Raw genomic sequence first — 14,466 nt, forward strand, 5'->3', positions numbered from 1 at the left:
GAGATCATGGAATCCCCAGCTGACAGGACCGTACAGGCCTAGGTGAGGTTATGCCTTCCACAGAAATAACCCTTGACACTGTCCATCCTGACAAATGGCTGCCCCAACTTCTCTAGCCATTTCCTCTTCACAAGGAAAGAACAGATCAGTGATAAACAGGCTTGAAATCTCCCTCTTCCTTTCCTCTCCCCACTCCCTGTCACTTCTTCCTCCTTCTTCCTTCCCCTTGTCTATCATATCCTTACCCCCCTTCTCTTCCTAGTTGATTTCTTTATCATACATTTAACAATCATAAACACACACATATACACACATACACACACTCATTTCAGCATACAAAAGAAAAGAGAATTGTTTATGAAACTGTAAACTTCTGCTTTGAGGTTTATTTTTTTAAAAGGCTATGGTGACTTTTAACAAAGTAGTAATAAAACTACTCTGTTTCCTCTTTTGAATTTCTTTTCCTGCCCTGTTATATACATTTTAATGTTCATATTCTTTTCACTTTTTTTTTTAGTTTTCGCTACTAAATCATTCTCCTAACCCCAGATAGAAACCCTCCCTTATAACAAGTAAATGTAGTCAAAGAAAATGCACAGTGATACATTGGCCTTGTATTTCATGGCAGGAAATGCCTATGTCTCATTCTGGAACTTTTGTTCCATTTTTCTCCTCTGCTAAGAGGTGGGAAGCATTTTTTTTAATCATCCATCTTTGTGAAGTCATAATTGTTTATTATATTGAGCAAAGTTCAGTAGTCCTGCCCCATTTATCAGATATGCAAGGTCACACAAAACTAACCCCAGCATTGGTCATTTCCAAAGCCATATATCTCTCTGCATCTTAAGTTCCTCATTTAATTGTCAGAAGGTTAATTTTTGTCACCAGGCTTTTGCAAACATAGTTGGTCATTGTATGTATTAGAGGACTTTAAGTCTTCAAACATCTTAACTATGTTGTCAGATTTCTCCAGATCTCTGGTATAAACAGAAAGAAGGCCTAATCCTAGATGACAATTCTTTCTTAGTATCTAGAAGAGTGCCCCATGAAACTAGGTGCTGAATAAGAAGTAAGGATAAGCACATCTCTAGTTCCTTTGCAAGAAGGAAATAAGCTCAGTCCTGTATACCCAGATTAAGGAAAAATTTGAGGTGTAATGATCACGTACTGAGACTTTTCTTAGTATGTTTTGCTTTGACCAACAGGCATGTTCCAACAAACACAATACTCCCACCCAAATTTATTTCCTGAAAAGTTAAGCAGAACTACCTAAAAGAGTGTTAGTAACTGATTCGTACATGCCATACGGTTAACCAAATATGCAATCTTCCCTTCATGTTACTGTTTTATCAAAATCTATACCTATGGAAAGTTCTATTATATTTGTTCTAGGAAGGTGCAGACTTTTCTTTCTTCTTTTTTTTCAACTTTTGTTGCCATCCTGTTTTTACATCGTTGCATTTCCTAGTATATCCTTTCTTTAGCCCCCACCTGGAAAAATGATGATGCCTTTTTTAAAAAGAGAGAAGAGAAAAAAAATAATTCAGCAAAATTCACCAAGGTATCCATCAAGTCCCACAGCATGTGCAGTGTTCTTTATCTGTAGTCCTCTACCTCTGAAAAGAAGGGAAGGAGTTACGTTGTCATATTTTTTCTTCAGGGTCAAGTTTGTTCATCATAATTACCCAGCATTCAGTTTTTTAATTCTTTCCATTTATACTGTTGTTTTCATTGGCACATTTTTTTTCTACCCTTAGGGGAATCAGAATGAGGAGACACACAAGGGAAGAAACAAAATTGCTAAATATTAATGGGTCCAAATAGTCCCTTCATTTGTTTAATAATTTAAGAGACAACTGTTAATGAGGCTTGCATTTACCATATATTTATTTTAATGCTTTCAACCAATACCAGCTGCATGTGTGTTTTAATACGGGTGTTTCCCACCTGTAGTAGTCAACATTATCCAAAGTCTTCCCTACCTTAAGTTTCTATGCTCATTGAATTATGTTTTCTGGAAAAGTTGGTGGACTCTGAGGGCTTGGAGAATAGTCTTTTGTCCTTTGTTTAGGTTCTTTTATCTTCTGTTATAAGTAGAGAATCTGAAACCCTGGGGTCAAATTTTAGCTCGTCTCTTACTTAGTTGTATGACCTTGGTTGGGAAAGGCATCCTCTCTGAGCCTCTGTATCCCTATCTTCAAAATAGTGATATCTATCCTACTTATCTCTTGGGGTAGTTGAGGCTTATAGGAGGGAGTGGGTAAAAGTGCTTTGTATATAGAGTGTGAATATAAGAGTAAGCTATTATTACTATTACTTAGTTCAGGAAAAATTATTTTTGTAATTTACTTATAATAAAAGATTACTTGGTATGGATCCTTTATAACCTTTGGACATGGACATAGCAATCTTTTCCAGAGAAATAACAAAACATATGGATCCCAAATTGTGTGGGTTGTTTCATATGTCTCTCAAAAGCCCTTTGCATTATGTAGGACAACAGTTATTGGCACCATTTTTCAGGTAAAGAGTTTAAGCCCAAGGCTGGTTGATCAGGATTAGGCCTAGATCCCAATTCTTCTGATTCTCAGGCAGGAACTCTTTCTATTCAACAAAATTTGTACACACTTTTCCTGTTTACTAGAAGTCTTAGTGATAAAACTTTTCTCAGATTATCCTCTAATGCTTCCACTGAGAATTTACTCTTTCCCTCTAAAATATAATTATCCCAAGGAGATCTGTATCATCTCTTAGAAGTAGGGAATAACTATTATTCCATCTTAAAATTGGCCCATTGGATTTAAATCAATAAAGGCAATTCATACCAAGTTGCAGTGACTGGAGCTAGAAAAACCTAGATGTGCATCTCATTTATGACACTAACTTTTTAACCAATTGCAAGTCATTTAACCTTATTAAGCCTCAGGTTCTCCCTCTGTAAAATGGAAATAATACCTATTGCAGTGATGGCGAACCTTTTAGAGACTGAGTGCCCAAACTATAACCCTCACATACCACATGTGAGCCCCCACTGTACCCCAGACTGGGGAGGAAGAAAGAGCTCCCATTGGGCTGCTGGACAGAGAGGTGGGTGATGGGAGAAATATCCCCAGACATGCATTGGGAGGAGGAAGGAAGCAGCCCCCTCCAGCACATGTGCCATAGATTCGCCAACACAGACTTACAGTATCTTCCCCAAAAGGTTACTGTTATCAACAAAATGGATAATAATACCTATCGTACTTCCCCCACAAAGTTGTAGCAAGGTTCAAATGAAATCATATATACTGAATGCTTTGCAAACATTAAAGCATTATATAAATTTCTCTTCTTATCTCATTTGTCATTTGGATGATTTCAAGTCTTTGTAGAAAGGAATACATATAAAATGAATCAATGAGTTAATATACACATGAGTTCTAAAAACTTGCTGTTTTGAGTTGGAAATGGTATCCTAACTCATTTGTGTTAATTTAAGTCAAATTACGTTGTTTTGTCTACTAGCTAATTATTTTAACCTTCTGTTACAGATTCCTTCTACAATCAGGTCTATCCATCAGGATAAAATCCTAGCACTTAGACAACAGACACAGTTCTTGTGGGAGGCTTATTTTTCTTCAGTTGAGAAGATTGTATTAACTACACTAGAGGTGAGTAAAACCTTTGGATATTAGTCAGTTCCCTTATGTGCCTTTTTTACTGTGTGTTTTGCTGTTGAATGACCTTGGTTTGGATGACATGCAGTGGATTTCCCATTGAGTAACAAAGCCTTCCCTTATTTGACAATCACTTCCTTTCCCTCTCCAACTCCCTCACCTTTTACCTGCCTTCCCAGACCCAAGAAAGTGTTTCCCTTCCTGCTGAAATCCATCCACAGAAGTGTAACTGAAGAAAACAGCCCTGTATTGAAGCTTTGGGGGGATTTGTATTTAATGATTGTCTTTCTGTCATTCATGCTCTGTGAGATCCTTTTAAAAACCTATTTCCGGAACTCGCTCAGAGAAGTTAGCAGCCAAGTGGGGAAAATCCTCCTCCTTGCTCCTGTGCCTCCAAACACTCAAAACAGTGTTTTGTGCACTACGTTCTGGTTGAAGGCTTAATACATTTAGTTTTCTAGTCATCTGTGATTTGATTTATATTACCTTCCAGGTGATACCTTAAAAATCATCCAGAATCAGCCCAAGCTAATGAACAAGACAATCAATCAATATTCATTCACTCAACATTTATTAAATACTTTTGGTATACCAGGCCCTGGTGAATCAAAAAGAGGCAAAAGACAATCATTGCCCTTAAAGAGTTTACAATCTAACAATATTCAAACAGATAGATAGATAGATAGATAGATAGATAGATAGATAGATAGATAGATAGATAGATAGATACACATATATATGTAAGCTATATGCTAGATGAATAGGAAATAATTAACAGAGGGAAAACACTAGACTTAAGAGGGATTGGAAGAAGTTTAAAAGTTTTATTAATGTTAAAGAGACTTGATGAGCCAATGGCATTGAGCCCCAAGTTTAAAGAAACTATCCCCTTCCAACCAAAAAAGGAAAAGGAAATCCTATATATGATTCAATTAAATAAATGTTTCAGTATTTCTTTTTTGCAAGGGACTATACTAGACACTGGGAATATAAAGATGAAAGAAGGAAGTGCTCCTTACCCTCAAGGAGCAACTGGAAGGTGATATAACCTAGATATAGCTATATAAATGCAAAATGTGTAGAATTATGAGGTGGCCTCAGAACCAGGAAGTCTTTAGGACTTTAAGTTGTGGGTGCTGTTCTTCATTAATAGAGGATATTTACTCAACTGGAAATTTTCTGTATCCATGAAGTCACAGGTGTAGTCTCTATATTATAAAATAATTATCAGAAAAGGCCTTATTTATATAAATAAAAGGTGCCCCTTGAGCCTGGTCCTGAACTGCTTTGGGAGGAGAGCACATAGCATGGCACAATGCTAGGCTGCTATAATGGTGCCCTCTTTACTTAACCTCTTTCTGCTTCAGTTTCCTCAGTTGTAAAATGAAGATTCATCTGCTATCTTACAGAATGATTACAAGGGTCAAATGAGGCCCTATTTGGAAAGCACTTGTTGCAGTGTTTGGGACATAAAACATACCTAATAGGTACTTGTTCCTCCCATCCCCAACTCCTCAGTTCTCTCTATCCTAAAATCATCTTTCATTTATTTAGTCTATGCAAGTTTCTTAAGTCAAAGGACTGTGTCATTTTTGTCTTTGTATGCTTGGTACCTGATGTGGCATCTGGCTCACAGAATGAATGTTTATCTGGAACCCACCTGGTACAATGGGATTTCTAATAGTTCTTATCTTATAAGGAAAACTTTCCATATTCTCCTAAAATTACTTCTTAGATCTGACCCTGAATAATAATCACTTTTATTAAAAAAAACTTAAAGCATAAAAATAAAATAGTGATAGGGCAGCTGGGAGACCCAATGGGTAGAGTGCTGGACCTGAAGGCAGGAAGACCTGAGTTCAAAGCTGACCTTAAATATTTACTACCTGTGTGATCTTGGGCAAATCACTTAACTGTTTACCTCAGTTTCCTCATCTGTAAAATGAGCTGGAGAAGGAAATGGTAAATCATTCCAACTCTAGTATATTTACTGAGAAAACACCAAATGGGATTGGAAAGAGTAAGACAAGACTGAAACGACTGAACAACAAAAATAATGATCACTTTTTTTTATGGATTACAATTTGCTTTACTCGCTTCCCTGCGAGGTAGAGAGTACAAATATTGCTATTATCCCCACTTAATAGATGAGGAAAATGAGGATCAGAGAGTTTACAAGGCTTAGGCAGTATTACAGAGCTAAAACATACCTCTGTTTATCCTAACATTCATTCCCTTATCTCCTTTTCAAGATTACCTTCTCATGACCACAAGGGGGGGGAAGACATAATCTTGACTAGGATCTGAGAAACTATTCCTTTTTGCTTGTGGTTTCATTCCTAAGTCATCCCATTCACTTATTGAGTTAGTAATGTTAGCTAAGGTAACTTGATATGCCTGGCAGGTAATAAAGGTTGCATGTGTTGTGTGGCATCAGAGGAGGGTTTCAAGTCAAAACTGTTTAAATCTGTAGGTTGGCAGTGGAAACACCTTTCCCTTGGATGGGAGCCATTCATTTCTCTGGGGATGCTTATGTATTCTAAAATATTGGAAAAAAAACTATATACACTTCATCTAAATGTACAAGACCTGCCAAATCTCTTCTTGGAGTCCAGAGAAAGGATTGTAATCATTTGGCATCTTAACCAAGTACCATAATAAAGATGCTTTTTAGGTTTTCCCTCTTAGTGTATATTCCATATTTTTATCATTACTTTTAATAATAATAATACATTTTAAAATTCTTAGCTGAAATTTATGCAGTGAGGATGGATTAGGACAAAAATGAATTTCTGTATAAATAGAAGCTTATAGCTTTAGAAAAACAAACAAAAAATCAACCTCTTTTCTTCATTATAATATTTAATATTATTGGTTTAGCTTGAAGCCTGGTTAGCCTCTGAGGAGTATATATCACTCAGTGTTAGAGTATGAAGAGCCAAGAGTAGTCTACTGGGAACTTACCCCAGGTACCAACCCCCAAAGATTCTGTAGCCCTAGACCTATTGCTTTGGTCAGTTGCCGTCCAGAGGGGAAGCATGGAATATCCTTCCTAGCTTCATGGTTCTGTACTCTAAGCTACAGAAAAAGAGATCCTTAGGTCCTTGAGGCATTTGGATGCCAGGGAGGTGGCATTCTTTAGGCTGGCCATCTGAGAAATCATCCTTTATTAAATAGCCTTGGTTACTAGCGACCCCTCAGACCACTCCCATCTCAAAACTTCGTTAATATATGAATCCTTTGCAGCCAAGATATTTGCCCCAATGCCAACTGTTTGTACCACTTAGATCAACTTCCACTTCCACATCGATTAATGCCTGGAAGTTTCACATACATTATTTAATGGCAATTTCTGAAGGAATAAATCCAATTATAGCAAAATTCCTTAAAGTTATCTCTCCAGAGCTCCCTTTCTTAGGTTCAGAGTTTTCTGGGATAATCTTGAATTGTGGATGACCACTGTATAAAACTTCATGGAGATGACTGTTAAGCAGAATTGAAAAAATACTTTTCTGAATCTAGGGTGGGAACCAGGGAATCGCAATTAGACGTGAGGTGGGTAACATTGAGGATCTGTGCTGATGCTATTTAAAGGTGACTAGAAAGGCATGTCCTTAGTTGGACCTTGATGCCAGAAGGTTGCCTTTTTTTCTTGGTCTCCAAACATTCCACAGTCATAGGACACTAAGCCCAGCATGTTCTTGTATCTGCTCTTACTCTTACATAATATTCACACAACAACACAACAGTATGTTTTTTTAATTCCCGTTCAGTGTGATGTAGAGGTTCAAGAGTGGCAGATTGCACTGGCATGGAGTAAGATGGCATATGGTGGCTCAGTATGAGTGAAATTCAACATGGTATTGTTCAGATGACTGAGTCAGGGGCATGCACCAAAGGACATCATCCTCTGTTCTGTAGGTATTTAAAGAATAGATTGTAGGTTCAAAGACAATAGAAGGGACTGTTAGTCTCATGATCACAGATCTAAAGCATGAAGCAGACTCAGAAGCCATATAATGCAACCCCATCATTTTTCAGAATATGGAAACTGAGCCAGAAAGGAGAATTGACTTTTCCTACAGTCACACCATAAACAGCAGAGCCAGGATCTGAATCCAAGTCCTCTGACTTCAAATTCAGCATTTTTTCTAAACTAATCTAACCATCATTATTTGTGTAGGCACTTTGAGTAAGATGCTTTGCTAGATGCTAGGAGGAAAAAGAAAGAGAAGGGGAGAGAAAGGAGAAGAGAAGAGAGGAGAGGAGAGGAGAGGAGAGGAGAGGAGAGGAGAAAGGAAAATAGTCTGTGCCCTCAAGGAAATTATTCTTTATTTGGAGACATATGAGTCTTTTAAGTCTTATACATACATATAAATAAGAAACTGACATCATCAGCAGAGCCTCTTGGAATAATGAAAGAAACAATTGAAAATCTAATGTTACTTGTGCTAATTATAGGATCATAGATTTAGAGGTGCAAGGGAGATCAGAAGCCATTGAGTTCACCACCTCATTTGACAAATGGAGAAACTGAGGCACACAATGATTGAATTATTTACCCAGGGTCATATAATCTACTAAGAGTCTGAAGCATCATTAGAACTTAGGTCTTCTTCATCCAAAGTCCTTTGTCAAATCTATTTCATTAGACTGAGCTTCTTGGAAGAAAGAAGCTCCTTCCTTCCTTCCTTCCTTCCTTCCTTCCTTCCTTCCTTCCTTCCTTCCTTCCTTCCTTCCTTCCTTCCTTCCTTCCTTCCTTCCTTCCTTCCTTCCTTCCTTCCTTCCTTCCTTGTCTTTCTTCCTTCCTTCCTTCCTTCCTTCCTTTCTCACGCTCTTTTCTGTTTTAGTAACAACTCTGAAGACAGAAGGGCAAAGTCTAGGCAAACAGGGTTAAGTGACTTACACAGGGTAACATAGCTAGGAAGTGTCTACTGCCAGATTTGAACCCAGGTCCTCCCAACTCCAGGCCTGGCTCTACCCACTGTGCAATCTAGCTGCCCCTCCCTTTTTCTCTCTCAATAAATGTAAGAATAGGATAATTTTTCCTAAAGTTGGCTTAATACTTTTAGGACAGTAACTTGTCTTTGTCATTTGTGTCTTCCCAAGTACCCAGTATAGTGCTTTTCTGGTTGTAGTGACTTTAAAATGCTTGTCAATTTTCAATTATTTATTAAGATAAGTGAAGCTCGCCTTATTATGGGACCATTTACCATGTAGGATGAAACAGGACATTAATAGACTTGGAACATGAGGACAACTTATAGGGGTATATTTTAAATCAGAGACAGCTAGGTCACTCAGTGGATAAAGCACTGGACCTGCAGTCAGGAAGACCTCATTTCAAATCTGGCCTCAGACATTTGTTAGCAGTGTGACCCATCTCTCTGAAGAAATTTGGTATCGATTGTGAGATGTGGGAGACCCTTTCATGGGACCATCCTGCATGGTGTGCCCACATCAAAGATGACTCCATGCTCTATTAGCAAAGCAGAATTGTAGTAGCTTGAAAAAAAATTTTTTTGAGATATGTAAATCTAGTAAATGTTCATATGGACTATTTGTGCCTGACCTGTGGTAGCCTTCTGACCTCTTATTGGTTGGATCAGCCACTCTCAGACACACTGTACATTGATCCCAAGATAGTGATGTCATTTTGGTCCTCTTTGATTTTGAAATACAACAATCAACCATCCAACCAGTACTTGACCCAGGGCAAATCCTTTTACCTCTGTCTTAATCCCCTGGAGAAAGAAATGCCAAACTACTCCAGTATCTTTGCCAAGAAAACACCCTGAACAATATTGGTGTACTGTGGTCCACAGGGTCACAAAGAGCTGGGCACAACTGAAAAACATACTTTATTTTTTAATTTTTTATTTTATTATTATTTTTTAACTCTTACCTTCCATCTTGGAGTCAATACTATGTATTGGCTCCAAGGCAAAAGAGTGGTAAGGGCTAGGCAATGGGGGTCAAGTGACTTGCCCAGGGTCACACAGCTGGGAAGTGTCTGAGGCCAGATTTGAACCCAGGACCTCCTGTCTCTAGGTCTGACTCTCAATCCACTCAGCCACCCAGCTGCCCCCTTGAAAAATATACTTTAAATCCTATCACATTAGGTCTTTGGAAGATAAATTAATCTGTGCCTGAAAGAGCAAAGATTCATTTTGTTTCCCTTTTTTTCCCTAAAATATCCAAATAAATTGTGAAGCTGTAAGGTATTGTTAATTGTTTTCAAACTGCCTTTGTAAATGATATGATTATGAAAGTTTAAAAGTCAAAGAACAACGACCTTAAGATGAACTAAATGGCTCATGGCTGATAAACAATTTTAAATGGAAAATGTATTGCTCCAAATGTAGAATCTAATGATCTGGCAGGCCCCACAGTCTAGAAAACCTAATGAAGCAGCTTGAATGTTGGGCTTCACACCTCATACTTATAGTCCTCTTAGAACTTCTGGGCTTGGGGCGGGGGGCTCTCTTCTCATGATCAACACCCCCGTGGACCAGAACCTTTTTCTACATCTGTCAGAGACAGGAAGTTAGACAGTAATTAACCAGATTTCTAGGTTTGGTTTTGTTTTTTTAAAAAATAGCAAAGAGAAAAACTGCTTCTTGTATATGTCCTGGACTCAATATTCTGTTAGTTCCCTCTGTACCTTGTAGCCATTTTGCATTTACATGGGCATCTGGCAGTTTACTGTAGACATCACCTTCATTATGTTGAGGCATCCTGCTGTGTCCTCAGGCATGGGAAAAAGGTTCATTTATGATGAGAATCCTTTGCTAAGGCAAAAGAGCAGATCAATTCATTTCAGAAATTATTTTAAGGCATTATTGAAAGCAAGAGGAATTGTTGTTAACCAGAAGGCCTTTTCTGTTAATTAGAACAGAGACAAGAACGAGATAAGATGGATGCAGTGCTAGTCTCGTAGCCCGGAAGCCCTGAGGTTGGGTCCTGCTTCAGGCACTGAACGAGATTTGTGAAATTGGGCCAGTCACTTAGATGTCTTTCAGACTCAGTTGTGTCGTCCGTAGAGTACGTGCCTGTAGTTCCTACCTCACAGGACTGGGATGAGTTTCAAAGAAGATAATGAATATAAAGTGATTTGCAAATACTAGGCACTATATAAACCCTAGCTGGCATCCTTATTAGAGCTCCCTTCAACGTAAACAACAAGGACAACAACAAACCACTTGGGTGTCCTGCAGGCCCTGTGCCTGTCACTGTGGATGACGATCATTATCCATCTTCAGCCCTTCCCCGTCCCCAGTGAACACGGCGTATTTAAGCGCGCGCGCTGCTGGGGAGAGGGGGTTTGGGAGGGAAAGACGCTGGTGAAACTGTATAAAGTTTGCTTCCAAGAACTGAGGGCTAGAATGCATGAGAACTAGATTCTAGCGCAGTCTAAAGTGATGAGTGGTTCTACTGGGTCTTTGAACGCTCTTCGAACCCTGTGATTTTATGCTAAGGTGAGCAGGTGCCCCACTGAGTCCAGACCTTGAATCGGGAATGTGTCTATAATCACCATGATGGCAGAAAGGCCACATACGGTGTCAAAGACCTGAATTGGAATCCCATTTTAATGCCCAACTGGCCTTGGGCAAGTCTTTTCCTAGTCTGGGTCTCAATTTTGTCTGGGGGGCAGAGTTACTAATTTACTACTTTCCAAATCCTGTGATTTTTTTTTGTTACTATTTCATAGTATATTTCAAGTTTTTAAAGGTATATTAGCCTGCTTATTGTTTAAAGCCCTTATTTGGAGAATTGTGGTTATGGCTCAATAAGGGTTATATTTAATCTACTATTTGATCAGTGTCCACTTTTTTTTTTTTACCATGGATTCTGCTTTCATTTCCCAGATTATTCAGGACAGAATATTCAAGCACATATCACGTAACAGCTTAATATGGAACAAACATCCTGGAGGGCTGTTCGTACTGCCACAGTATTCATCGTATCTGGGAGATTTCCCTTACTACTATGCTAATCTAGGTAAGTGAGGTGTGCGGCACTTCCACAACTAAAATTCACTGATGCTTCCTCCCATTCGCACTGGGAATGGGAAAGTGGGGATGGTTTCAGCAATAGCATACCAAATGATCAAGATGTTGGGTTAGAGAATCTCTATGGCACTGGACTTGGGACCAAACCTGGGTTCAAATCCTGCCTCAGACACTGAATGGCCATATGACTTTATACTAGATTAAACTCTTAATGCCTCAGTTTCCTTATCTATAAAAGGGGGTTAGACTCAGTGGTCTCTGAGGGCCATTTTAGCTCTAAATCTACAATCTTATGAATTGAGATTCAGATTTATGAATAGTCTTGACTCTGACACCGAAATAATTGTACACTTCTCTGTTCTTGTTTTTTCTTTTTTTCCCTATTCCATAATCCCCTTGTCCCCATGACACCTCTGTACTAAAGAAAAGAAGATTTAAGAAGGACTTTTGCTTAGAGAAGTGCTAAAAGGGAATGCAAGCTGTAGCATAAAGTGATAATGGAGGACAAGGTGATATGACCAAGGAAAGGGGCCAGGCTATTACCTGAGACAAACAGCTCTTTGGAGGCCTAGAGTTCTAGTCTCAACAGCTCCCCTGGAAATGTCTCTCTGTCTGTATGTCTGTATGTCTGTCTCTGTCTCTCTCACACACACACACACACACACACACTCCCTTTCCTCTCCCTCTGTCCCTTCCTTTCTTCCTTCTTTTCCTCTCCCCTCTGTATCTCAGTATGCATCCTCCCTCTTTCTCTTGCTGTACTCTTCTTCTTTTCCTCTTCTCTTTTCTCTTCCCATTCTTTCTCTCTCTGTCTCTGTATCTGTCTGTTTGCCTGTCTCTCCCCCCTCCCCCCATCTTAATAGGAATATGATAAGGAAATTTGAGAAAATCATGGGATGAGAGTACCAACTCTTGATTTAATGGATTTAAGGAAGATAGTTAGGAGACCTAAATGACATAGTGGATGAAGTATCAGATCAGAAGTCAGGAATGCCTCCGATACTTAGTAGCTTTGTGACACTGGGCAAGTCATTTCTGCTTTCCTCAGTTTTCTTGTCTGTTAAATGGGGATAATAATAGCACCTACCTCCCTGAGTTGTTGTGGGGATCAAATAATATATAACACATGTAAAGAACTTTAAAAACCTTAAAGCACTATCAAATGTTTTATTATAGTCATAATAATAACATGATAAACAGGATTATTTTAGCAAAATAAAAAGAAAATACCATTTATACAACATCCTTATAATTATTTTTGTTGTCTTTTCCCATTAGAACACAAACACTTTGCACCTAGGGATCATCTTATTTTCTTACTTTTGTACTCCCAGCCTTTAGCACAGTCGAGTTAGTTTGTAAACAATTTTTAAGTACTTGATATATGCCAGAAGCTGTGCAAAGGTTGGAGGATACAAAAAGGAACAAAAGACGGTTCTTGCCCTTAAAGAGTTTACAATCTAATGAGGGAAACAACATGTAAAAAAAAATGTAGTACAAACAATCTATATATAGGATAAGTAGGAAATAATGAAAAGAAAGGAGGTATTGAAATTAAGAGAGTTAGGAAGGACTTCCTGTTGAACATGGGATTTTTAGTGGTGTCTTAAAGGAAGTCAGGAAAGCCTGGTAGATATAACTGGAAAAAAATGCCATTAGCCAGGAGATGGAGTGATGGAAAGGACAGTATGCAGCACATGGTAAGCACTTGATAAATGCTCTTCCCATTTTTATCTATATATCTCAAGCCGTCAGTTATTAAGTACCTGCTATGTGCCAGGCATTGTGCTAAACTATCCATTTGCCACATCACTTTCAAATGAATAGACAGTTGTTTATAATTGATATAATTATTCTAATGAAGCATTCAGCAATGTGCTTAAAAGTGATTTGGTCACATCATGTTTCAGCAGACTATAACTTAAAACCACACCAAAACTTTCGGGACACTTGGTTTTTGTTTTCCTTTTTCCTGCAGCAATCTTCTTGACACTGCTTGCAAAGGTGCAGTGGCTTTTCCCATTTATTCTGTGTGCTAATAATAGATGAGACTCACTTAAAAGATCTTTTAATACAAAGTCTTCCAGTCCACCATTAGAGTTTCCTTCAACAAGTATCCTGAAAGAGGTAAACAGTTGCTTAGATTCACACAGAAGTATAACCTGCATCCTTTCCTGAAAACAATCTATGTGGGAATAGCATCTGATTCCCCAGAGTAGGAGCAGGGAGAGAAAGCCAGTTTCCACCAGGTTCATGGAAAGGTATTGTGCAAGGTGGCTAGAATCACCACATATATGTGTGTGTGTGCGTGCATGTATATGCATGTACCTATATACACCTGCATAGATGCACATATATACATGCATATATTCCTTCTTTACAGATGCAGCTAAGTGCTGGTTAATAGACAGCTTTGCCCTAGTGGAACAAACAGAGCAAAGGAGACATCTACCCAGAGGGAGTGTGTGCCAGAGTGGATCCATGTGGGACGACTGGGAGAAGGGCAGGCTAATTTTCGATGGTTTTTCAGTGATTTGTACAGCAGCTCTCTGATTTTCATTTCAGGTTTAAAGCCCCCTTCCAAATTTACTGCAGTCATCCATGCAGTGACCCCCTTGGTCTCTCAATCTCAGCCAGTGTTGAAACTCCTAGTTGCTGCAGCCAAGTCTCAGTACTGTGCCCAGGTGAGTGGGAACATTTGCTAAACAGCATCTGGCTTTTTAAAAACCCTTCCCCCTTTCCAAAACGACATCCCCATCCCCTGCCACGCTCCTCCCCAAAACAGATCTTCCTACCTT

The 14,466-nt window shown here is 38.8% G+C and overlaps 1 protein-coding gene across 1 annotated transcript in view; it reads left to right on the plus strand.

Moving 5' to 3' along the window:
- Window positions 1–14,466, plus strand: part of EXT1 (exostosin glycosyltransferase 1) — a 327,031-nt gene that overhangs the window by 288,545 nt on the left and 24,020 nt on the right. Inside the window, exons 4-6 of the mRNA XM_001370020.5 lie at window positions 3,531–3,650; window positions 11,525–11,657; window positions 14,234–14,352. Coding sequence (XP_001370057.1) covers window positions 3,531–3,650; window positions 11,525–11,657; window positions 14,234–14,352 — 372 coding nt within the window. The remainder of the gene's footprint in view (window positions 1–3,530; window positions 3,651–11,524; window positions 11,658–14,233; window positions 14,353–14,466) is intronic.

This window comes from Monodelphis domestica, chromosome 3, assembly GCF_027887165.1.
Source record: "Monodelphis domestica isolate mMonDom1 chromosome 3, mMonDom1.pri, whole genome shotgun sequence".
NCBI lineage: Eukaryota > Metazoa > Chordata > Mammalia > Didelphimorphia > Didelphidae > Monodelphis > Monodelphis domestica.